At 39.6% G+C, this 27671-nt stretch overlaps 1 protein-coding gene across 4 annotated transcripts in view; it reads right to left on the bottom strand.

The window, feature by feature from the left end:
- Window positions 1-27671, bottom strand: part of NFIA (nuclear factor I A) — a 396595-nt gene that overhangs the window by 175209 nt on the left and 193715 nt on the right. For all 4 annotated transcript variants that reach the window (XM_069593137.1, XM_069593156.1, XM_069593167.1 and 1 more), the window contains exon 3: window positions 22272-22337. In XM_069593137.1, the coding sequence (XP_069449238.1) occupies window positions 22272-22337 (66 nt within the window). The remainder of the gene's footprint in view (window positions 1-22271; window positions 22338-27671) is intronic.

Raw genomic sequence — 27671 nt, 5'->3', positions numbered from 1 at the left:
AATTAATTTAAGAAGGGCAATGAGGTATGGAAATATCATTTTAAATTAATGGAGCCCGTGTTTTGAGCACTAGATATATACCAAGCACTATGCTAAGAATCTTCTATGAATTATCTCATTTAAGACTCTTAACAACTATGAGGTAGGTATCGTTACCTCCTCTTTATAGAAGAGTAAACCAAGGCTCAGAGAACAGTTACTTATCCAAGAGTTTAGCTAATTAATGGCTCAACCAGGAATGGAGCACAGTTTTCTGAGTTCTTAATTCAACGCCTTCTCCAGCACTCTGGCTAGTTGAGTGATGGGGTGGGGTTAAGCCAAATTCTGAAGACAGTAAGCCCTCCGAAATGTGTGAACTGAGGGCATATTTGGTTTACCCCACAGGGAGAGTCTCAAAGGGGAGGCTAAAACATGAATGTCATTCCCGTAGACACTTTGCCTTCTGTCGCCGCTCATTTTACTTGCACGAGGCATACCAGATGATGGCTATTTCCAAAGTTCACCATAAACATTCAGACCACACAGTGACTCTGGTGGCTATTTCACTGATTTGAACATGCCTCTTCCTTCTTCCTCCTCACTTTTCTTCTCTGCTGGGTGAAATCTAACTTACCACTCCTTGTCTCTAAAATCTGAATTCAAGCATTCTCTCGCCTATGTCTGCTGAGCACTTTGTCCGCTTCTCTCTTAGAGCACTTTGCGTATTTATCTTGCGTTATTATTAGGAGTATACATGTCTATCACTGGGAGGAAAAAAAGTACATCTCTTAAAGGACTGCATCCAAAAATCCTGGCATCACCTGTGTGTCCAAAAAAGCACCCTGAATATAACAGGGACTCAATAAATGTTTCATGTGTAGTTAAAATAGGAAACTTAGGTTCCACTACTATAAACACTTCTATCAAAGAAAGAACTATTCCCAAAGCAACCAGGGAGTATTTTTGCTCACTCTTCTTTTTGAAAGGATTTTTCAGACAGCCTATCACCATTCCAAGGAAGGTAATGGGGCTATTTTTCTGTTTAGGAACCAGTGGTTTAAGTAATGTAAGCTATGGATCAGTGGTTTGCAATGATGGGGCTGATCGAAAGACAATCACACTGAGCATTGCTAAGGTTAATGGCATTGCCTCTTACAGAGGAAATATAAAAGTAGAAGATAGGGAAGAAACCAATAAAAACATTTACACACACCTTTAATGGTATGCAGAGTAGAATCCACTTAAATGAATACCAACTAATGAAAACATCTTGAAAAGAGAGTGATTTTTAAAGAAACCTTTTATCTACAGGTCCTATATTTATAGAGCAAACCTTTTAAATGAATCCAGGGTAAAAAAGGAATTAAACTAGTAATTGTTGTGATTCATTGTGGTTCATATAACTTACATCAGGCCAGAGAAATGAATGAACCATTTAACAAAGGAAGCTCTTCTCCACCAATTTATGTCATATTTGTCAGAGTATAAGTAAGAGCCTCCTCAGCAGGTAACACACAGCAAAAAAAAAAAAAAAGGTCTTGGCAATGACTAAACCTTGCTTGTTCTGCTATACTTCTATATGGGATGAGCTGTAGAGTTTTCTGAGAAGGTGTGGTGAGAGAATTTGGTTCAACCAGAAAAATGCATGAAAACAAAAAATGTACCATAGCGCTCCCAATACAGACAGGATGTTTTCTTCTATGAAATTTATTAATATTTTATTTTTAAAAATAAACTTTGATATCTTGAAGACACAAGTATCTGGTAGTCAGGGATTATTAGTTGACAGAAATGGAGGCTCGAAGGCAGAGATAAAGTTGGGATTAGAAGATGCTGAAAATTTATTTCTGAACCTTAGAGATAATTTGTCAGAGAATTTCAAGTCTATGCTTTACAGATCTTTCAGACCAGTGGCTTAAGAAAAAGGATGCTAATATTTCCTCTTAAGATCACTAAACACACATAGGAATTACTGGAAACAACTATATCCCCATAACTCTCATGATTCACCAAAACAACAAATATACAGAGTTAGAGCCTATTCTGTCTCTGACCTGATTGTTCCAGAAAAAGAAAAATTTAAGTGAAAACCAACTAAAAGTGTAGACCCACTTTTAGAATATACTCAATGCAAATAAGAAAAAGGACTGGGGATTCAAGGGAGTTTCAGACAATAAACCCGAGTCAATTTGAAATTACACACTGATATATTGACACAGTCTGAAGGTGCCTTAGATGCATTCTGGATCAGCTGAAACATCATCAGAAACTGTGGGTTTCATGTGTCTGTTTGTTAGGGCTTTGTGAGGTAAATCTGGATGTTTACCTTTTTTAAAAATGATGTTCAAAATTTTAGAATTCCAACTTCGTTCAGAATAGTACCGGTGAAAGTGGTGCCATGGTAAATGCAGAAAGAATATCTTTCTGTAGGTACAGGGGGTGGGGGAAGCCGTGTGCCAAATAGTAAAATACACGCCCCATGGAGAGGCACATTCATTCCCCATGCAGCAGCTTTAAAGCCATTTACTTGAAAATGAGCACTGCCAGATTGAGAGGAGAAAAATATGAAATACACTCAGTAGCCTCCTAGCATTTTCCAGAGGATCAAGGAAGGAAATGAAGAAATTCCTGATGATCTCAAGTTATTATAACAGCTCATTGTATTATACATGGGTTGATTGCTTATAAAGTGCTTTCAGATACATCATCTGATTATACTTTTACTAAAGCCTTGGGAGAGAAGAAAGGCAAGAATCACCTGTTTCCATTTCACAGATGAAGAAGCTGAGACACAAAAGGTTAAGTACATTTCCAGGGTCAGTTGGGAAGTGGTAAAGTGCACATGCAAATATTTTAAAAAACATTTCACAGCCAGGAAGGTGACAAAATTAGGGGTGTCTCATCCCTCTTGCATCCATGCACCTGTCAAAGCTCAAATCAGAAGACTGGGTTTTTTCCTCCCAAAACCCAGCTTCCTCTATCAGGAAGAACTGTCAAGCTCATCACTCCTTCAAATTTCATGCTTGCTCTTTACCCTGTGAAGAAGATAGAGACCAGGTCTTATATTTATCCTTGTCCATAAAGTATAGTTTAAGATGCTTGTTAAAATCACATGAACTGGCCTTTCTTGTCATACATGTACTTGCTTAAATGCTCACAAAGAACTCACTTCCATCTTACTTTTGTCTTCCTTTGCTCTGCTCCATCTCCCATTGCAAAGATCCCTTCATGTCGAAGTCAGCTTGGCCAGGTGACACGCATTTGTCTCACACTGCGACAAGCTACACCCAGCTCGGCCTCACACAAGATTTTCCTTCAGAGTGTGGGAAGCTGACGGCTGCGGGCAGACGAGGACGGCAGTGGCGGGGAACAGAGCGGACCGGCAGCTGCGTAGCTTGCGATGCTGCCAGCCCCAGCCAAGTCCCAGGGAAAACCGCTCCTCCCCGACCGGCAGAAAACTCTCCATGCCTTGCCACAAAAGCACCTTGCTGTGTCTGAGGACCGCCAACCTCAGAGGCTGCGACTACAATCCAGCAAGCACAACAGCTGCAAGTTGCTTGATGACCATCAAGGCTCTGAAACAGGAAGAAATGGGCTGGGGACTGCACAGGGCTAAGCGGAGGCCCAGCAAATACAGATCAAATCATCTATCACCTTCCCAGCAGCAGACTTCTCTGGAGAGCTTGTGCTGCAGGCACACCATGCCAGACAAAAGCAGTACCCTACGGCATCGGGGAGAGTCATTCAGTTCTGCACTTACAACTGGTATTCATCCACACACACCCTGGATGGTAGTAGGCACTGTACTAAAGAAAAAAATGGTGGGTGATGAGGGGTATATAGTCCCTGCCTTCATGGGGTTTACAATCTACTTTATAATGAGGCTGGCCTTTGCAGATGTTATTCCCAGAAGCACATAAATAAGTGAGACATGAAAATTGCCATAATTTGATTTGAAATTTTGAACGAATGACTTTCAAATAAACTTAACAACTTGGAAAGTTAAGAGAACAATTTCAATAGGCTTTCAAGTAACTATTGGACTTCAGTCTATTTGGGGGACAAGGGGAGAGAAGGAGAAGCCTAAGCAAGGCAGAGTGATACTAGAGTAGAAAGAATTTTTGATAGGGGACATGATATTCAGGGTCTCAGGTCTACTGCTAATTCATGTGTTATCTCAGGCATATCTCTTTGCTTCTCTGGGCTTCATCAGTCCTGTAACTAATGCTTGGAACAGTGTCAGGCATCCAGCAGGTCCAGCTGATGTTTAATAAATAAATATTGGTTGACTGAACAACACGTGAAGGTTTGGTGTGAATATCTCTGTGGTTCACTGTAGACATTAGAGATAAGAACAGTCAAACAACGTAGATTCATGCAATTTTCTTACACCCCCAATGACATACCAGAAAATAGTGTCAAAGGGGCTGAGCAGCCCGCAAGAAAACGTGGGCCTATGACTGCTTGTGATACTTTCTCACTGTATCCTTCACGCTTGAATTTTGTGACAATTTAAACTCAACAAAGAGCCTTTTTCTGATTCCAATCCAGTAGGCTAGTTCCTTGGCTAGCAAGTTCAGTGGTGCCATGCTAAGCCCTTTCTTCAATATTTACAGAATAAAAGGCAATTTTGGGTTTAGCTTTGAGTGCATCAGATTTTGACAGCTTGGAAATGTCATTCTCAGAGCAAGGACTTTTCACACGCACAGAATTCTGCCTCTAACTGTTCTATAAATGCAAATGCAAATATCCTTGACCAGAAAACCTTGAGCATCATGTTCTAAGAATGTTAGTGAGATTACATGAAGTTCTTTTTAACTGTATTAGTTTCCATCCAACATCTCCTAAATTGAATTAGAGTAAAGTGGGGGAAGGCCTAGGTTCGAAAGGTGGATGCCAAAGAAGTCACATTTTAATTTTGTCTCTGCCTCTCATTTATGGATGCTTTCTATCTGTCAGCCAAGAAGTCAGCAAGCTTCACTCCAAGGGAAACATGCTGGATGACTGGCCATCCAGGAATTAAACATGATATGACTATCGTGTATTAAAACCTGTTCAGACACACCATGCCTTAGCCAAATTGAGCCTTACATGGTGGATCAAATGTTCTTTTTGCTTAATAAGGATGCTATATCTTTTCTCTCACATAAACAGAAGCTGAGAATCCCATTTATTATTAAGAGCATTAGCATTCTTTGATTAGGAAAATATACTGGTGGTACATTTCTTATTAATAAAGGAGACCCTCTAAGAACATCAGATTGTAAAATTCAAGGAAATAGGATACAGTGAAACTCCTCTGCATTTAGAACTAAACAGGAACAAGAAGAGTTTCGCTGGTGACTCAGTTTGTAAAGAATCCACCCGCAATGCAGGAGACCCAAGTTCGATCCCTGGGTCGGGAAGATCTCCTGGAGAAGAAAATGGCAACCCACTCCAGGATTTTTGCCTGGAAAATTCCATGGACAGAGGAGGCTGATGGGCTATATAGTCCACGGCGTTGCAAGAGAGGGACCCAACTTAGTGACTAAACCACCACCAAGAACAAGAAGCAGCTCAGACAGGAGAGGGTAAGGGAGAAAAAGAGAGGGCAAGGGCAACATGGCACAGCCGCCCCAGTGTTTTGAAGAGCAGAATGTGTAAAATCAGTATGAAGTGGCTTGTGTATTCTGAGAGTTCCCTCCTCCAGTCCATTACCATACAACTCCACCAACCTCAGCAACTCAGGTAAGTTCTATGTGTGCACAGAACAGAATCATGGGGAAAAGGCTCATTCCAACATCTAGGACACAGGCCATGGGAGAGGGCATTGTACAGCTTGAAAAAAGACCTATCACTTAAACTAACTGCAGGCGTAGGAACCGAGAACCAAGGGACCTCAGCCTGAAAGCCCTCCCAGAAACATGCAGAAACACTGGGTGAGGTTCAGATTGTTTCAGTGTGTGGAGTGGAGGTTTGAGCTCACTCTAAGGTGCAAGAAAGTTATAGGCAATATCTAGGAACATACATACATTTCAGTATTTGTGTGGAATGGAGGTTTGAGCTCATTCTAAGGGGCAAGAAAGCCACAGGTAATATCTAGGAACATAGATTCATTTCAGTATTTAGGTCAAATGTTTAATAAAGCTCTTGGATGAACACCTACAGCTTAACTATTGCTGCTTCTTGCATAGTTTTCATCATTTGTACCCACTTTCATCACAGACCTTAAATACCTTCAGGAGATCAGTCAAAATTCATGGCAAATATTTATTTAAATATTCATCTTCCTTATTAGAATATATGTTTGATGACCACTGGGCTGCACCTCATTTATCTTTATATTCCCATTGCCTAACACAAGGAGTAGCACATACATTATGAATAATAAATATACAGATGACTAAGAAAAGGGGTGGAATTACTTTTAAATATATATTTCCCTGAAAAGACTCTGAACTCCTAAAATGGTGGTTATCAGGGACGGCTGCTAAGTTGCATCAGTGGTGTCCGACTCTGTGCTACCCCATAGATGGCAGCCCACCAGGCTCCTCTGTCCCTGGGATTCTCCAGGCAAGAATACTGGAGTGGGTTGCCATTTCCTTCTCCAATGCATGAAAGTGAAAAGTGAAAGTGAAGTCGCTCAGTCATGTCCAACTCCTAGCGACCCCATGGACTGCAGCCTATCAGGCCCCTCCATCCATGGGATTCTCCAGGCAAGAGTACTGGACTAGGGGTGGGAAAATGCAAGAGATGTTACTTCAGGGTGCATACAACTAGTGGATAAGTAAGTCAGGAGCTGTAATACACAGTATGGTGATTATAGACAACGATACTCTATTATACACATTAGACTTGCTAAGAGACTAGATCCTAATCATTCCCAACAGTAGAAAATGATAATTGTGTAATGCCATAGAGGTGTCACCTAATGCTACAATGGCAATCATACTGCAACGTAAAGGTATCAAATCAGCTTTAAACATACAAGATGTTATATGTCAAATATATCTTAGTTTGAGAAAAACACTTTTTCAAAGGTATAGAGAACAAACGAGTGGTTATCAGTGGGGAGAGGAATGTGGGAAGGGGCAAGATAGGGATGGGAAAAACTTTAAGCTCCCGAGGGCAAGATCCATTCATTCACTCATTTGTTCACTCATCGTTCACTCCAAAATATTTATTTGATTGCCAGATACTATGTTTGGAACAGAAATTCCTTCCTACAAACACTGATTTCTTCCCCCCAGGGTAGTCTAGTCTACACTATCTAGAATAGCCATGTCCTCAAAATACATGTTAGGGAGACTGGAAGAAAACATTAGGGCTTCTATTTATTTTTATTTTGCATTTTCTAAAAAATAATGATGTGTTTGTTATTAATAATGCCATCTCCCTCACTTGGTGCCTATGTCAGATTGTCACACGTGACCCACGGCATGTGACCCTATCCCTAGGGAAATGCGGAATTCTGCAAATCTCTCTTATTGGTTTAATTTTAAGCATATTGTGACACATGACTCTTTACATTAGTCAATGTTCAGCTAAAACAAGTGATGAGATTGTCTAGTGTGGACTGAGTAACCACTACTGGTGTATCATCTCCACTGTCATTCTCTAACCTCATGTTTGCAATTTCCCTGGGAAGAAGGGGCAGGACATAGAGAAAACACATTGAAATCATACAATTATTGTACTAATAATACAAATTACTTGAGATCATTATCACTGCTGAGTGTAAAGCATTCCAAGACATTTCAAAGCACCTCACTGCTTATCATCTGTGACAACGCCAGAGCCTTCCCCAGAAAAGCAAAGCAGCACTTCCTCTGCCCTTCACTAGCTGTTGGCCACGGATCTGCGCCTCAGCTTCCCCGAACCGCATCCTCCAGGTCTTAGATTAGGTCAAGTTAAGACAACACAGTGCAACAATTTAAAGTGCCTAGCACACACACACACTATTATTCTACTGAGGTCAGTTTTCTCACCACGCCTATTGATGCACAGAATCCACACTGGAAGAGCTCTGAACCCAGAATACAAATGTCCAACACAACAATGTATGATCAGGCAACCCCAACTTTGTTAAGCTACTGTATTCTGAAAGCATGATTTCCTGGGTCAATTTATATAGAGAAGCGCTACCCAAGTCTCTTATTTTGAGCGGCTTTTTCCCGTGGCCCTTACTATCAATTCTGCTTAGACAGAAGTGAATTTAATAATGTTTGTTGAGATGAATAAAAGGATGCATTCTGGAGATGATGAGCAGCCCCGGGCACAACTCCTCTTCACTGGCTCTTCCTGGTACCTCTTTTCCCCTCTCCTTCCAAAGGGAAAGTTAAAGGCTATTCTTAACTACTGGTCTGCCACAGAGACTTTCGTATCTTTTCACTGTTAAAGACATCTTAAAATATTTTCCCTCTCATGGAGCCTATTTCTCCAAGTATTTAACCTACCATCTTTACTAAATACTGGATCATTTCTCTCCCCTCCATCTTTTATTAGATGAATTCAAACTACAACTGCCAAACAGGTCTCTCTCTGTGTTACATGACCAGTGAGCTCACAAAGTCAAAAGCAAAACCTGTCAGCTATGCATCTTATTATCCAGGGAAAAACGCACAGTTTCTTTTAAGATTTTGTTTTCTTTGACTCCATTCAAGAACCACCAGTTGGTAACCACTGGTCAGGAACACTGTTAGTGCGTGTTGAATTTTACTTATGTATCTTTCATGATAGCAATTTGCAAATCTACTAGAACTCACTGCACATGCATGTCCTGAGCACTGCTACCTTTAGAACTGACTGATGCTCTGACAAGGTGACTCATCCCTTCTCTATATTAAAGATCTTACTTATAGTCCCAAACTGTAAGAAGGCATTACATTGAAAAGCTTCCAGTTTGGACAGCATTTGCAATTTTAAAAGATAAACCTCTCTAAGGAGTTAACATGATCTGTGAATGGGGGACATGCTAGGAATCAGATATCCTAATGAACTTTGTCTTACTCACTTGAAATGGAGAATTAACCGATTCTTTTAAATAATTCAGAAATCTAAAATCAAAGGGATGATGTACAAATTTCTATTGTACTGCACAAAAATGGGGAGTGGAAATAAACTCCTTATTTTTATGTTTTCAATAAAACTACATTCCCACATCTTTTCCAAGTGAAATACTTTCAAATTTATTGGCAGTCATAATTGTTTTATACCATCCAACAAATACAATGGCATCTGGTAAAAACACCTTACAACTACTTTTATACACTCCACCTTCAGCACAAAAATCAAATGAAAATTTAGTCCATTGTTTAAAAATATTCACTGTTGATCCATATAGGAATAGTGCTTGGGACTGTAGGAAAAAAAGTTAAAATGTTCATACGAAAAATAAGAACACAATTTTTCCAAAGAATGTAATTGTGCCCCCAAAATTAAAAACAAGAAACCGACACATTCCAGATTGCCATCTAGCACAGAGTTTGTTTCCATGAAGCAAAGAGGTGGATGAAAGGATGGGAGACTACACTTTGTTGTGCATGTCCTATGAATCACTACAAGTTCTGGGCAATATGCACATCCGCACATCCACAGAGATATATCCATATACATAATCTGCATAGAAACAGTCCTTTCAGTCCTTAATTAAATCCTGGGGGTGCCTGAGCAAGGCTGAGGCAGATACCTAAGAGTATGAGATGCTCATCCTAAATGAGCGAACAACACGGGGAAGGAAAGGAACAAACACTGCTCAAGCTCAAAACAAAAACAGCAACTAAAATACATTTCCTGAGAAGGCGATGGCATCCCATCTTATAAATAAGAAAACACAAGTCCAAAAATTTGCCCAAGTTACAGAATCCGAGTTTGAATACTGCTCTTTCTGTAATGTAGCAATTAGCTTCTGATATGTAAGTTTGTAAACTCTGTCCTGTGAGTACTCTTTCTGCCTTCTTGACTGTGGGAAAGCTACCTAAATTCTTTTGTGTCTTAGTTTCCTCATCTGTAAAATGGGTACACTAATAATACCAATCTCCAAGGGTTGTATTGGAGTGAAATAAGATCATGAATCTAGACCTCTTGGCACAGTGCCTTGCTGTGGTGGCCACAAAAATGAGCCACTCATATCACATGTGACAAGAAGCACCACTGCCTGACAACTCCAATCTCTCCCCTCTGGATTTACTACCATGTTTGTTCCAGAGAGCTTCCTCCAGGCTCCCAGTAAATGATTAAAGAAGAGGATACTAACACAGGCTGGTTCCTATGGGGAGAAAAAAAAAAAAAACAAACTTTATAGCAAGTGACTGGCTCAAAGACTTTCCACTGGCCTGTACAAAACTTTCTTAGAAGCTCCCTCACGTCTAGGATTCTTCCTCCCCAATCCTCTTCCCTTTCCTCTCTCCTCTCACAGGTATCAGATCAGTATTGCAGTCTGAAGCCTCTGCAGCCTACCTGGCTCCCTCCCTTTATAACTCACAGATGTTAGCCCCCCACATCCCTGCACATCTAATTCCGTAAGGGCATATTCTTCTTGGGAGACCTGAACTACCCCACCAGCACATGGAAAACCCACAACAAATGTGAGCCATTATCAACAGCATGACTGTTACCAGCAAATTCATTATTTTTGTCATTACCTGGCTCCAAAGCCCAACACAGTTTAGCCCTGATTTCCAAAAGTGCTTTCCTTGAATCTGTGGACATTATCCTTTCTTTAAGTTGGAGGGTACAAAGACCACATCACGTTCTTATAACACATTCAAACATGTTTTGTCACAGCTAGTAAAACAGCCCTAAATGAGAACATAATATATATTTAGATTCCTGTAGAGCATAAAGAAAATAGCACCGTTTATTTTCAAGTCAACCTAAAGGTCTTTTCTCTACCTTACTTTTGAATGTGGACTTTTCCAGTGCTGTGTGATTTGACTGATTTTGTACTTTCACCATCTTTCATGAGGCAACCAGTCTGCCAATATCTAGGACTTGCGACAAGATATACCTCCTTTGAAGAAGTGACTCACATGATGTCCCTATGCCTTACTCAATTACAGTTCCACTAATTAAACTTACACACTGACCTGGATGGGTTGAATGGCTCTCAACTACAGTATTGTACCTACTGACTATGCCACACAAGTGGCTTATTGTTCCAAGACAACGACTGGGCTACCGGCAGATGCAGAATGAATGGAATTTAAGCAGTTGAGTCATTAGAACTTCGTGATACTCTTCTCAGGTCTCATTTCCAGCAGGTTAAATTCCAGTGGTTTGACCCTTTGTGATCAATGAAATCATCACAGACTAACTGAGCCGTTTCCAATACTGCTCTTACTGCTGCCCGTGTAACCTCCATGGGAGTGTGCAGAGAACTAGGACTGGTGGCCAGATAAAATACATGACTTGGTTTAGATAAACAAGTCCTTTTTTGTAATAAACAGAGCCCATGTAATACTAAAATACTTATTTGTTGTGGTTCTGCAAAGCAAATTTAACTTGGTATCTTGTGTTTTTATTTGCTAAATCTAGCAACAATTGGGAGGCAAAAAAAAAAAAAAATCAAGCTTCGTGGTTATGGACTTGAGACCTGAGGATTTACAATCTAAACAGAGTCCTGAGATAAGGGTTAAACTGCAGCCCCACCGATTTAGATCTCCATTAAATGAAAAAAAGAATTGTTTGCATGAGAGAGTATGTGAAGTCAAATATCCTATGCAATGACTCTGTTTTCAGTAACGTATGCGTAAGGAAAACCTTCGGGGATACTAAAAGATACTGCCACGGCAGACGACAGTCTCCTTTGACAGTGCTATGAATTAGGCCTTTTTGCTTTGTTCACCACTCAACGTTAAGTATCTAACACAGCGCAAGGGCTCAGGGTATATCCACTACATCAAGAAATGAATGGATTTGGTATGTGCATTCCTTTCTTGAGCATATTATAGTTTATCAAGGATTTGCTATGTCTTTCCTTGGCCAACAAAGTTCAATATAATTTGGCTTCCTGCTAGCCCTGTTGCCAACTGCTCTTCTTTCACTCATGTCCCACAAGCTACCCTAACCCTGATTGTTCCTCCAACATGCCTCTGGGTCTTTCCATTTACTGTTCCCTCTTTCTAGAAGAGAAGTTCCAAATATCTGCATAGTTCTCTTCTTTACTGCCATCAAGTCTTAGCTCAAAAGTCAACAGGTCAAAAAGGCCTTCCCTGACTACCTTCTGTAAAAGTGTCCTATACTCTACTGTTTAGCCCTTGGGTGTGCATGCATGCTAAGTCACTTCAGTCCTGTCCAACTCTGTAGCCCCCCAGGCTCCTCTGTCCATGGGATTCTCCAGACAAAAACACAGGAGTGGATTGCCATGCTTTCCTCCAGGTGATCTTCCCGACCCAGGGATGGAACCATATCTCTTTTGTCTCCTGCACTGGCAGGGGGTTTTTTACCCCCAGTGTCACCTAGAAAGCCCCATTTTTCTTTATCTAGCTTTGTCTTTCTTCATAATATTTAACATCACCTGTTATATTATGTGTGTTTTCTTCTAGCAGAGATGTTATCTGTTTTACTCAGTAAATCTGGTTCTGAGAATACATCTGATTAATATTTGCTGAAAGAATGAATGAAGCCTTTTTCCCCTTACTAGATTACCAGGTCCTCCAGAATGGGAAGTCTGATCCATCGCTGTAGTCCCTCAATGCATCTAGCATATAGTCCAAATGTATCCAGCAGATTCTTAATAACTATCTGGGCTCCCCACGTGTCTCATTGGTAAAGAATCTACCTGCCAATGCAGGAGACACAAGAGATACAGATTAGATCCCTGGGTTGGGAAGATCCCCTGGAATAGGGAATGGCAACTCACTCCAATATTTTTGCCTAGAGAATCCCATGGACAGAGGAGCCTGACTGGCAGCATTCCATGGGGTCGCAAAGAGCTGGACATGACTGAGTGACTGAGCAAGCAGATGACTTATAAGAAAACTGAGGCGCAGGTCTTTAAGTGGCTTGGACAACTGATTTCTCCTTAACAGATGCTCAGTGTCAGGCTTATAATGGCAGCTCTCCTTTGCTAATCTGACCTATTCAGAAGCTGTGATTTGACTTCTATTTGTTCATCTCTTGAGTTTACAAATTCAGCTTGCTGAGAAGCTCTCTGGTTGCAAAAATATCTACAGAGGTCTAAGAAAACACCGACTTTCCTTCATGGAGAGATTGTTGGAAACCTATTCCTATTTTGCTAGGATTCACCACCACATCCTTTACACTTTTCTCTTTGGATATTTGCCATACGATGCCTGTGGATAAGGCATATGAGACTCCCCTGTTCTCTTTGGGTTAAAATCAACCAAGTATAGAACTTAACAATTGAGAAGGGGCAGAGTAATCTGCAGTAAATACTACCCCTCCCCCCAACTCGATTTGCGCTATCCCAGTAGATTTCCTTAACGACAAGGCAGTGCCAAGGGAACAGAGTTGCCTGGAGCTAAGTGAACCTGAAGAAGAGAAAAAGAATGAGGAAGCTGTAGAGGGAAAAGGTGCCAAAAGTCCTTGCGGTCACATGAATTTTACAACTAATCAATCTGGATTAGCAGCTCCAAATCCCCAAATAAATTATTTATATTGCATTCAGTTTACTAATATGATCCACAAATGGATAACTCTTTCCCCAAAATGATATACAGGATTTAAATCAACAAATTCACCCCCAAGTGTCAAATGAGACCCTATTATGTATGGAAAAGAGAGCTTATACACTATTCCTGACCCAAACTAGCTTCCCTGATAATTCACCACGTGGATTTTTCAGTGACAGAGAGAGGTACCCAAAAGCGACTAATAGGAGTGCACTGTAGGTCCTTCTAAGAAGATCTGCCAAAGGTTCTATCAGGGCAGGTTCAAACCCAGGGAACAGAGAGCAGTGCAGACGGCGCGGCCCCTGAACAGCAGGCGCAGCACCCACCACAGCTTCTTCACGCCACTGTGACTTGACGGCAGCCGCTCATCTGATTTCTTTTCTGAGCCCAATTCAAATATGAACAGCATTGCTTCCTGTTTTGAGAATTGAGATCTATGGATATATTTACACAATTCCATATAAAGTATAAACAAACACTTAAAATCACTTTTCTATTTGATGTTTCTATTCTATGTTACATCCAAATGGTTGTTTCTCCTGGACCATGAGTCATAGACACAGAAGAAATTTGAGGATGAGAAAGACACCCCTTTATATCTTCTTTCCTCTATACAATTTGTGCGTGAGGGATTGGTGGTGGGGATAGGTTTGCGAGGGGTGGGGGTAGGGAGGGTTGTGTCTGGAATAGACCACCCAGCCAGTCCATTTCAGAATTTGGAAATCAGGGGAATAGGAGTTTAATCCATTCCCTATTTTGGCTACTAGCCAACCACTTAAAGTCTGTTCACCTAGTTAACCTGTATATGTAGACAATAAAATATCCCTAATGTGAGAAGTAAATGACTTTTTTAAAATGACAAATTTCCTCCTCCTCTTTTCAGTTGAAAAGGCTCTTTTACTACCCTGGATCCTGTAGTAAATAAAGCTCAGAGTACTCTATACTGTGTTAAGCCTGTGGAGGAAGCCTCCAGTCTCACCTGGTACCTCATCTTTCTAAACGCAAGATTTAAGAATTTACTTTGTTGGAGGCATTTCTAAAGAGCCCCTGCAAACAATGATGGATCACATTTGCTAACAATATTTAAGAAAGCACAATTCACCTGGCCTCAGACTGACATTTTAGATTAAACCAAATTCTAGTTCCCCAGTCTCTAAAACAAGATAGACTAGCTCCATCTCATTGCTGAAAATTCATCAGTCAGAATTTAATTACACAGATCTGGAAACCAGAAGGCATTTAGGTTTTAATGTTTCCCTGAGTTGGGACCTTTACAATATTTAGAATATTGATCATTACTGTTATTGCTGCTATTTTGGTGGTCACTCTACTGTGTCTGTCCCTGCAGGGTTTTTGGAAAGAACACTGCTGAGAATAACTGTTGCTAGGTAATTGTAAAAGAAAGTCATGCAAATTATGAAATATTGACAAGCTTTATTTACAAGTCAATGGTGCTAGAGTGCTCCTGCTTTCCCAATAAAATGTTAACTGTTCAGCTGTGCACTGCCTTCAAAATTCCGAAAATGACACAACTAAAATGACCAATAATCAAAATAGTTCCTGAAACAGCAGTCCATTCAGTAGCAAGAAACAATTCTTAGCATTTAGAAATATGAATTTTATTTTACCTTCCAACTATGTACTAATAATATCATACTGCAATATATCTCCCATATATTTGAGGAAGTAATGAGAAAAAAGTTAAAGCAGAAGGCCTGAACTTTGTAATGATTATCACATAAAAGAATGCTTGTCCGAAAGAGAAATATAAATTTATATTTGTTAGCTCACCACCAAGTTACAGAGTTAATCCTACATACAAATCTTAACTCAGGAAGTCAGTATCCTTGGAAGTTATTTCATAAGTATTGAAATACCCAAAATACAGAAATGAGTTACTAATGAAAGTGAAAGTGAAGTCGCTCAGTCGTGTCTGATTCTTTGCAACTCCATGGACAGTAGCCTACCAGGCTCCACTGTCCATGGATTTTCCAGGCAGGAATACTGGAGTGGGCTGCTATTTCCTTCTCCAGGGGATCTTCCCAACCCAGGGATCGAACGCAGGTCTCCTGCATTGCAGACAGACGCCTTACCATCTGAGCCACCAGAGAAGCCCACCAGTGAAATACTAACAACTGAGATTCCCTGTTCATCTAGCAACACTTAGCAACAATACCTAGTTTGGTGATACAAGATCATAAACAAAGATGCTGAACATGAACACGAGATCCAACCAATACTCCAGGGTGATTTCTGAACTGGCAGATAGAGCTGGAAATTTTCAAAATCTGGGGCAAACGTCATGATTAATGGCTTTCCACTGATTGCAAGTGGCCCACCTGAGAGTTGATGCCACCAACACATATGCAACTACCAGGTGAATGAGGAAGAGTCAACATGATTAAACCTAAAGAAAACTGTCTAAATACCAACCCTGATTTCCTGCTATAAATATAACATTTTTAAAACCACTAAGATGAGATTATTATTATTAGCAGCTTGTATAAGTGATGAGAGATAGTAAATAGGAAAACCAAAATCTAATCAAAGCTTGTGAACACAGCTTTTCCTTTTCTGGCGTGGGAACTGTGCATTGTCTTCTCTTGTTTTAGCTAAGGGGGTCCCCGTTGGGGGTGCGCTTTCAGACTGCCAGTGCTGGACGACGCTATCCCCTCAGTCACTGCCTCAGCGTGGCCCCACGGAAGTGCGCCTGGAATTAAGTAGGAGGGTTATCACATGAGCTTCGCCCTCATGAATGCATGACCCGATGCCACACAGAACGCAAGCTCTGGAGGATTGTTCACAGGCCCTGTAAGTACTGAGGAAGCGTTGCAAGTATTCTGTGCCACAGAAACTCTTAACAGTAGCCAAAGTACCTCCTGGGAATTCACAAATGTGCTATGAGTAGATCTTCAAAGTCGCAGTCTAACAGATAAGGCTTTAAACCTTCAGGAGCTCTTGAAAAGCCAGAAAGGGGATTTCTGTAACACGCAAAAGGATTAAATGAATGATAACAGTCAGATTGAAAACTTCAGTCTGAAGTAGGATTCCATTCTTTATGGTCATCAACCATAAACGAACATGATGGTATTTCATATCTTTGATCACACCTGCTCATTAGGGTGGGGTGAGGGTGGAGTTACAACTTGATCTACTATGTCCGTTAGAATAGCCCCGAGCTCTGGCTTCCTAGCACTATTAGTCATAGCTGTGTACGTGTGTCCATTTGTCATACATGCACAACTATACAACTTTCCCCCACAACCAAATTAGATTTCAACTTCTTCAGGGTTTTCATTTTTTCTTAAACACCTCTTAGTAAATCAACAGTGAGCAAATACTCAAAAACTATGTACCACTGCACAACTTTCCCCCATACTCAAATTAGATTTTCAACTTCTCCAAGGTTTTTTTTTTTTCCTCCTTAAAAGCCTCTTGGTAAATCACTAATGAGCAAATACTCAAAAACCATTTGGGGATAATGACAGTTTATTTGTCTACCTATTAGTTTTAATAAATACTAGGTATGTGTCGTGTTCAAAGCATCTAAAATTGGTCGTGAATTCCGTCCATCAACAGCTTATAGTTTTAATAAGGGAGATTCGATTGGGTTTGTGCCAAGGAAAAATTCAGCCCAGATTAAAGACATCTAAGTGAATTGCCTTCCTTCTAGAATAACCTTCTTGGGCCTTCATTCTGAAGGCCCTAGCAACTCTGCGTCACTTCTGTAGTTCTCAACTCCTGAGAGGGAAACAGAATGTGAAGAAGAGAACTACGCAACAAAAGAGATATGCCACTACAGGGATTACAGACAGATTTAAGAGACTTAAACCTGACATTTCAGAACAGCGTAGGTATCTACAGAAGATGTCTCTATAGAGTCCTGGTTTATCGCTGACACTCTTCCTCTTTCTACTCCAAGTCTCCCAGCTTGTTTCCTTTTGAATATGCGTATCTCATTACAGATCTGAGCTTTGCCAGACATCCTGGAATGTGAAGTCAAGAGGGCCTTAGAAAGCATCACTATGAACAAAGCTGGTGGAGGTGATGGAATTCCAGTTGAGCTATTTCAAATCCTGAAAGATGATGCTGTCAAAGTGCTGCACTCAATATGCCAGCAAATTTGGAAAACTCAGCAGTGGCCACAGGACTGGAAAAGGTCAGTTTTCATTCCAATCCCAAAGAAAGGCAATGCCAAAGAATGCTCAAACTACCACACAATTGCACTCATTTCACATGCTAGTAAAGTAAGGCTTCACGGCTCCAAGCCAGGCTTCAGCAATACGTGGACCGTGAATTTCCTGATGTTCAAGCTGGTTTTAGAAAAGGCAGAGGAACCAAAGATCAAATTGCCAACATCCGCTGGACCATGGAAAAAGCAAGAGAGTTCCAGAAAAACATCTATTTCTGCTTTATTGGCTATGCCAAAGCCTTTGACTATGTGGATCACAATCAACTGTGGAAAATTCTGAAAGAGATGGGAATACCAGACCACCTGACCTGCCTCTTGAGAAATCTGTATGCAGGTCAGGAAGCAACAGTTAGAACTAGACATGGAACAACAGATTGGTTTCAAATAGGGAAAGGAGTGCGTCAAGGCTGTATATTGTCACCCTGCTTATTTAACTTCTATGCAGAGTACATCATGAGAAACGCTGGACTGGAAGAAACACAAACTGGAATCAAGATTGCCGGGAGAAATCTCAATAACCTCAGATATGCAGGTGACACCACCCTTATGGCAGAAAGTGAAGAGGAACTAAAGAGCCTCTTGATGAAAGTGAAAGAGGAGAGTGAAAAAGTTGACTTAAAGCTCAACATTCAGAAAACTAAGATCATGGCACCCGGTCCCATCACTTCATGGGAAATAGATGGGGAAACAGTGGAAACAGTGTCAGACTTTATTTTTCGGGGCTCCAAAATCACTGCAGATGGTGATTGCAGCCATGAAATTAAAAGATGCTTACTCACTGGAAGAAAAGTTATGACCAACCTAGACTGTATATTCAAAAGCAGAGATATTACTTTGCCGACTAAGGTCCATCTAGTCAAGGCTATGGTTTTTCCTTTGGTCATGTATGGATGTGAGAGTTGGACTGTGAAGAAGACTGAGCGCCGAAGAATTGATGCTTTTGAACTGTGGTGTTGGAGAAGACTCTTGAGAGTCCCTTGGATTGCAAGGAGGTCCAAACAATCCATTCTGAAGGAGATCAGCCCTGGGGTTTCTTTGGAAGGAATGATGCTAAAGCTGAAACTCCAGTACTTTGGTCACCTCATGTGAAGAGTTAACTCATTGGAAAAGACTCTGATGCTGGGAGGGATTGGGGACAGGCGGAGAAGGGGACGACCGAGGATGAGATGGCTGGATGATGGACTGACTTGATGGACGTGAGTCTGAGTGAACTCCGGGAGTTGGTGATGGACAGGGGGGCCTGGCGTGCTGCAATTCATAGGGTCACAAAGAGTCAGACACGACTGAGCAACTAAACTGAACTGATGGTTATCTTTGAGTGCTTACTATGAACCCACATTATGCTGTTTCACAGGCACATTCTCATTTTGTTACTGAGGAGCTAGGAAATTTTAGTATTCCTATTTTACTGATAAGAAGACTGAGATTGGGGCGACACCTTACTCAAAGTCACCCAGCCTCGTTTCATTTGAACTCAGGCCTGTTTGACTCTAGAGGTGGAGTTCATTACATTATACCAGTGTTGAGTTTCAGTGATTCTGACATTTTATCTCTGGGTTTCAGATAATTCCTTCAAAATTCCCATGTAATACTCTAATTGGACAAAGATTTGTTTTCTTTTACAGTTGGGTCTTAAGGGAGTACAAGAAAAGAAAGCAAAAATTCTGTAGAAATAGAGAGACTAGTTGCGCAGGGAAGAAACAGCTGCATCCACTTTAGGCAGAGTTACATGGCCTAGTTTATGGTTTTGGATGAAACAGCATGTTACCATTTGTCTATTCATTCTCCATGGTTTACTAGGAAAATACCATTCGTTTCCCATTACCTTTCTCTCCAAGAGCTAGGATAAAAAGAATACTATTTCCCCTTGAATATATACATAAAGAAGGAATAATGAGTTCCCACTTTATTTGAAGATCAGAGTCCGTCACTTCTTCATCCACCAAGATTTCAAAAGTTCTCTAAGAGTTTTGTTGATACATTTATGAGTGTTCTCTTCTTAAAAACAAAAATGAAAGAAACAAACAAAAACCTTTCAGGAACTCATCTTCCATAACCTGGGGTAATGAAAACGAAAGAAGAGTCGATCAAAGCAACCCCAGAAAGTCATCTAATGCATCTAAATACCTAGTCCAGAAATCTTCATTTATTTTCCTTCAGGATTATACATCTTTAAAAAAGAGGAAAAAAAATAATTTTTTTCCTCAAATAACTTCATCTGAGATTGACAAAAGGCAGAAAGAGGAAACCGAAGAGGCTGGTGTTCCTCTAGTGTGAACTCTAGTTGGAACTGTCTAAGATGAAGCAACATCTCTTTCTCTGAAATAAATAGAAATTTGAAACATAGGAATTTATTATTGTCTCTCCTGGATATTAATACTTTCCTTCTTTGAACTCACATGATCCTTCCCAAACGGTACTGTGAATCCTTGAGGTGGCACCAAGTGATCTGCAGTTAACAATGAACTTGGCTAGTCTCTCGTCTTTGGCCGAAAAATTCAGGCTCAATCCTGGTTGCTTTTTGGAATGGGAAATGCACAATATCGGTATTACAGCAGCTCCAGAAAGGCATGCCAGGCCTCTCATGCCCTCAATTTATATTTGCATGTGAACAGCTTGTCGGCCATTTTATGAAGACAGATGAATCGCAGGCCTGCAAGAGGGGCAGCCAGACCCAAACACGAGAACCACACACCCCAGCAGCCCACCAGTTCTTAACAGTGAAAATAAAATGAATACCTCTGGACACAACTTCAAGCCGATTATACATAGATATATTATATGTAAAAAAGAGATATATAAGCCATCACCTTTAAGTCAAATGGGAAATAAAGAGTGAAACTAGTCTATAAATATCACTCTTTAAAATGTCAACAGAAAGTAAGATGTAGCTGTTTATGACACTAAAAACAAGCCTTCAGAGGTCTCTCTCTCTCTCTCTCTCTCTCTTTTAATGCCTGCTGCGAAAAGACAACTTTGATACGTAAAATACCACCAAAATACCAGGATGAGGAGAGGAATAGCAAGACAGTGCATATTTAATATGGGAGCCCAGCAACACTGTAGAGAATTTCTGAGGCTTGGGAAATGAACAAATCCTGAGAAATCAGTGATAGGCTATTCAAAGTGATAAAATCAACCCTCCATCCCACAACACGGACATAATTCAGTTTACCTATCTATTCTGAAAGATCAGGTGGAGACCAAAACAGAAAAATAGAACAACAAAAATAAGACAGTCAGGAGGAATGAGGTCATTTTAAGTAAGTGAAAAACAAAATATTATACTAACTAGAAAAATCATACAAGGAATACTGAACAACAGCCAACTTTTATTTAGTGTAAAGTACTATGAAAGATACTATTGTGAGCATATTATATATATTATCTTATTTAATTCTTCAACATGTCAGTAATATTATTACCGTACCACTTCAAAGAAGAAATAAGTCAGTACTCTGTGAGGGTAAATAACCTGTTCAAAATTACAAAGGAAAGAAAGAATAGAGGCGGAATTTAAACACAGGTCTGGCCCCACTGCCTGAGCTTTTAGCCACTTGCCATATTCCCTTCGAAGGCCCTTCATGCTCAAGCTACCATTAGAGGCTTCAGCTCTTTCTCAAGGAAGAGCACTATGGAATTTTAGGCGATTATATCCATGAAAGTGTGTAATACAGTCTTTAGCATGTGATGAGTACCACTAGCTCACTTCTCAGTTTTCATTGAAACTGACGGTTTTACTCAAATTCTAACCTATGACAGCTGTTTTCGTCCTTGAAGCACAGATACTACACACTTAGTATTTTAGTGGATGCTACTATGTTCATATATAAAGTGTGTATTCTAGGTTAATCAAATTCCTGCAATATATAGCTTATACACTTATGTAACTGACAAATTTTATACTGTCATGTACCCTTACTGTTTTAGACAACTTAAAGTGAAAATCTTTCAAAGGCAGACATCATTTTCTTACAGTAATTATTTAGCAGAAGCAAAAATCTTCCAAAAGGCCTCAAAAATACTTGTCAGTCAATAAACTTAAATCATCGTGAAGAAGATCGTGGGTCACTTGCCACATTAAAAGGAACTGAAATAAAAAGGCATTGGCTCCTTACTTATGCTACAAATGATACTGATCAGGTAACTCAACCCTGCCTCAAACAGTAACCAACTTTCCTGGGAACGAAGGTTCTGGATTCATGTCAATGTATGGCAAAACCAATACAGTATTGTAAAGTAAAATAAAGTAAAAATAAAAATTTAAATTAAAAAAAAAATAATAAAAAGAGTACCCTGATAGAGTTTGTGGCTGAGGGGAAGGGTTTGGGGCTGTTAGAGTAATCCAGAAAATTCCTTAAGTTCTCAAAAACGGTTCTTACTGTGTGGGCCACCCACTTGGGCAGACCTTGAAGTCCTCCTACTTGGTTGGCTGCGGGCTACCATGGACTCTCAAAGCAGCAACCAGAGTCCCAAACTAAACTTACCATTTTCTGGCTGGTCCTTAATGTCAGCATCACTTGGCTGGCTGGGACTTTCAGATTGACTTGAATCTGAAAAACACAAAAATACGGCCAAAAATTACAGGGTCTGTGAAAGAAAGTGGATCAGAGGTGGCAGACTTCTCAAAAGGTTCAGCGTGTAAACCAGGAGTGAGAATATTACAGAGGTGACGTGATGATCAAAAAAGGAAGAAAGAAAAGACAGGGCAGCAGCCGCAGCAGCCCATGCCTTCAGAGAGGACTCTTGGTTCTGTTTACACCTCCGGCAGCACTTGGCTTGCGCCAGATCATAACTTAAAACTCTTCAGAAACCATCCTCCTACACAGAGACCCTTTCCAAACTGCTCTTCTCCATTATTTATACACTAGAGTCTGATAAAGACTTCATCCTTCATTACACACATCTGAAGCTTGATTCAGAACATAATAAAGTGTCAAAACATATTTTGAAGCTGGTATATAAAAGCAACCCAAACAACAGAAACAAGTTCTGTTGATATTTAGCTCCGTATTACAGCAACAGATTATGCAGACTAACACCATTAAATACTAGAATCCTAATACTCTAGCGCCTTTACTTAAAACAACAGAATCGCTCAAAGACATCTTTCTAAAGGTATACATCTCCCCCCAGTTGGTAATTATTCTTTTCCTCTTTGTACCGATGCATCTGGGAGATCCCAAAGGGGCTTCTGAGCAAAAACAGGTTCTTGCACACCTTTATTGAATCGCATTTATTTTTTATTTTACTGATAAAAATACAACCATTTTTAAACTAAAAATTTAATCCAATCAATTTCACTTCTAAATGAGACAATTTAAAATAAAGTAACATATAATTTTAAGATGAGATAAACAAGTTAGATCAAAAACTTTCACAGAATTAGAAGTAAGCATACTTATGATACATTTTCTTGGGGAAAGGAGAAAAAAGGCAAACTATTTCAAGAAGAGAGTTTTTTACGTAAAGCATTTTTCTGAGACTTGAAACAGTACATAATATTATCAAAAACACAAAAAATTTTCTAGAAAAATCTCTGTTGTCTATGGAAAGCCTGGATCTGCACTTTACCTTGACATCACAGAGTTAGAACGGGCTATCTGAAATCTGACCCCATTTTAGCAAGAAGTTCAATGCAGGATCAAAAGGTCATGACACTTAACTGTGATTAAATTGAAAACATTACTTCTATTTCACCAATAGAGTTACAGCTTTAGCATGCTCTTTCTTGCAGATGCTGCACAAAGCAGCAGTACTACTAGTAGCCCTAGGTCGAGAAGCACTAATTTATTACTGTAAGAAAGACTCTGCTTTTAGGCAAATGAAGATTTTAATTATTGGGAAGTACTTTTTTTTAATGTCTATTTTAAAAATTTTAGATGCGCTTAACCTGGTGCATAGAGCAAAAATTCTAGATTGGGTCAAAGGTTCAAATGTGAAAATCTGAATTTTTATTTAAGTCTGGCAAAGTGATAGCTTTTTATCATAATGTAACAGTAGCCATAGTGAAAACACAAACCAAAAGTATTACAGTATTTCTCAAAAAGCCTTAGAGAAATTCTTCAGAATGAACCACAAAGTTAAATACAAAGTCTGCACTGAAAATTGGAACATAAACTGGAATATAAATTTATATGCGATCACATTTGAAATTTTAACTCCATCAATTAATATTACACTTATAGCAAGTGATTTTAAAATATGGCATGATTACCTTCTCTTTTTCTAAGGGAGTATTCTGTAACTTTGCAATTAAAAATTATAAATTAAACATTCTTATAAGTAATTCAACATGTTTTAGGAGAAAGGCATACCTTCATTACTTGTGTACTGCAAATTTTTAAACCATTAATATCCACAATTGAAATCAGAGAAAATATCTAAGTTTGTCTTAGGTAAAGTTAAAATTCTTCTTGATCATGTGCCAGTATAGATACCTAAAATTTTGCCAAACAGAACATGTTCTTTGGAATAAGACTAGTAAGCCTAACTTTCTATTTGATAGCTTAGCCGATGTTCTTTCTCTTGGTGTATTAATATCTTTATGACCAATCACTTCTTTGTGAACAAAAGGAAAAATATTTTTTATCTCAATTAATTTAAATATACCATAGCCAATTACTTTTCTGAATTTTATCTATCAATACTAAGGCAAAAGAAATAATGAAAGATCCAAACTGTCTTAATAATCTAGAAGTAGACTTCTTTGCTCTTTGAAATTTTCTTTTACACTTTGTCACCCTATATTTATAGAAAGATAGCATAATTACAGAAAACACGACTAGCAACAAAAGATGGCATTAGATATGTTCAAAGAAAGTTTAAAATTCCAAGCCGCAGAAAAAGAAGCAAACCAACAGCAAACAACTGAGCAGCAGGAAGAAAGCTCAGAGTTGGTCTGAAAGGGGCCGCAGCACTCTTGTGAAAGCTCAGCTACAAACACTGGAAGAGGCGTCTAGCCAAACTGAAAACGGAATTTAATTTCCCAGTTTTATTCAAAAGCTGGGGATACTTTCTGCACCGGAGGACTGCATACTAAAACACACCATCCTGGTAAGGGACGGGACGAGCCAAAGACCTACAAGGAAAGTTAAATGATCTTAACACTTAATTATTTCCTATTTTTTGAACCAACGAGGAACAAAATTACCCAGTCCTGGCGCAATTCTTGCTGAGGACGGATGGACTCTTTCTTTGGTATTACAAAAGGTCAGCGATGCTGTTATGTATGGGGCCAATCAGGTGACCAGAATTATAAACTAATTTCTACCCATACATAATTGATACAAAGGAAAGATTTTTTTCTTAAGTATTTGTATTAAAACACTATCATGAAAGCAAAAAATTAATTGAATTTTCTCTTGTGCATAGTTGGTAGAGACCTGTCAGAAGCCAAAGTAACTTCACATCTTACTTTCGGGGACAATTATCACATGGCCTTTTGATTCCCACCACCTGAAATAACTAGAGGCCCACAAAAAAATTCACCTGCACAGAACTGGGTGCCTTTCTTGTATCTGAGTCGCCCATGGCAGCAACTTTCTCTGGTTTCCTGGTTGAAAGCCAGAAGATTTGTATATTACAATGAAGAGAATATTATTTATAATGTGTTTAAATGATGCAGTTGGAAATGCTATTGTGAGGAAGTACATTAGGGTTATCAATTTTTCTCCCCATCCAGGGATTTGTTTTTTGTTTAAGGAACCTTAGACTTCAACCTTAACCTTGAAAAGTAATTTTTCTTTTGGTTTCTAAAAAATTTATGAGCAGAAATTTAAACCTAAAATAGACAGGGTTTTCATATAGGAGGCTGGACTGAGACCTCTTAATTGAACTGGTAGTCATCTATCTATGCATTTTTATGGTGCTTACTGCTATACTGCTGGAGTACTCAGACAAAGATATTTCACTATCAATATAATCACTTGGGAAAGGAATAAAATAAATCCTAATGCCAACACACTAGCCTGAGCTTCCATACGCTTGTGCAGGAACAGCAGCTTATACTGGATTTACTACTTCTGCACGGATGCAGTCCCCCTCCCCTCAATTCTGCTCCCCTTCAACTTGGAACCTCAAGAGAATACTCCTTTTGGGATGGTGAAGAGTGACAAAAACAGGTCAGTAGGGTAAAACTGATTGGGCAAAAAAACAGACATCACTTCCATATATTTTCTGTTCTCCAGGCATGAAGCAAAGATGGAATGCTGTTAAATCTTCCTTGTGCCCAACCCAGAATTAAACTTTTCCTCTCTCCTCTCTCACTGGCCATACATCTCTAACAGTGTGACTTACACTGTGTTGCACTAAGGTACTTTTCAATGATCTCGCATGAGAATCAGAACTCCGTGAGAAAAGAATTCCTTTCTTATTCTAGTCTTAGGTCCAGGACCTTCCAAGAGTACCTGGCCCAGCCAAGGATTTGATAACCACAGAACGAAAAGGAATTTTCACTTGTTCAGCCTTCTAGTGTTGAACCTCTGCCAGTGACTGAGAATGCACTAAGTTTACATCTAAAAGCTGACTGGGACTCACAAAATGAAAAAGGAGGGCAGAAAAGGTCTTTATTTCTGCTTGATTCCCCCTTCGTGGGACCTGGCAAGGAAGAGAGGCACATCCCTCTGGCTCATGGCTGGGAAATCTCGCACGGCATTTAGAAGTTGCAGACAATCACCTCCCCTGATCCCCTGGCCGACACATGGCAAGAGGCTTCTCAGAATAATAAGAGCTGAGGACGGTGTCTGACACATGAAAGGCCCCCAGAAATGTGTGCAGGCTAAAATGATGGATGGCAGAAATAGTTCACACATTCAAAAAATCCAAAGATAAGAGAAAGCAGCCATATCCTGAGGCCCAAAGAGGACCTCAAAATCCTAACAACCGCTGTTGTGAATAGCTGATAAAAGACGGGCAGCCACGCAGTGGTGGGGAGCACATCCCACCCTGAAACAAACGAGTGTAATTCCTATTCAGTCAACATGAAATCAACAAAAGTCTCCAGACCCCAAAAGTACAAATCCAGGTTCCACTGGAAAAGTAATTTCGTGTAAGTTCAAGCTCCCTACATGCACACCGATTTGGCTAAAGACGAAGCTTGAAAAGGCTTTTTTAAGAGTTTTGTGTCCGGTTTTAAATCTCCCAAATTAAAAGGTGATATGAAGAAGAAATGAGAAGGCATCCAGAAACAAAAATGAATTAGTCAAGTGAAAGAAAGAAAGTGAAAATGCCACCAAAAAGAAATGGAGTTGTTGTTTATAGTGTCAAAAAGGAAAAGCAAAGTCGGGAATGAATCCTTTCCTCCAACTAAATGAAGCATTAGGAATGCTCCTGGGGTAAAAGAAAATAAGGAATAGGGTCATTATACTCCGAATATAATAAACAGTTACCCTCTAGGATTGTGGCCCTGAAAGATTTTCAAAATTTAGGTAGGCTTTTTTTTTTCTTACAGAGGTTTGGAAAGATGAGTAGTTTGCAAAAGAGTCAAACCAAAGAATCCAAGATTCATTTTTTCTACATCCATGATGTTACAGAAATCTATTTCTGATTGGTAATCTAAGGCTTAGAATTACTCTATTTCGATTGTTCAGTACCATAAGACGTTTATTACAGTAAGGAAATCTAGAAAAATGGCTATAATAGATGCATTTTGCTTATCAGTCTTATAGCTGCAGTTACAAAAGAAGTATTATTGTAACACTTTATAACCTTTAGGAATATTGTCTATTTTTTTCCACTATCACCATGGCCTTAAAGACAGAGGTGTGAGGAAATATTTTAAAAATCTTTATTTGAGAATGTAGACCGTCACTGCACAGTTGCACATATGTATATTCAATCTGCAGCTTACAAGTAAACACTGATGAATACAATACAATCTGCTAAAT

This window comes from Ovis canadensis, chromosome 1 (assembly GCF_042477335.2).
Source record: "Ovis canadensis isolate MfBH-ARS-UI-01 breed Bighorn chromosome 1, ARS-UI_OviCan_v2, whole genome shotgun sequence".
In the NCBI taxonomy this organism is placed as follows: Eukaryota; Metazoa; Chordata; class Mammalia; order Artiodactyla; family Bovidae; genus Ovis; species Ovis canadensis.
This window is presented reverse-complemented; position numbering and strand designations above follow the sequence as displayed.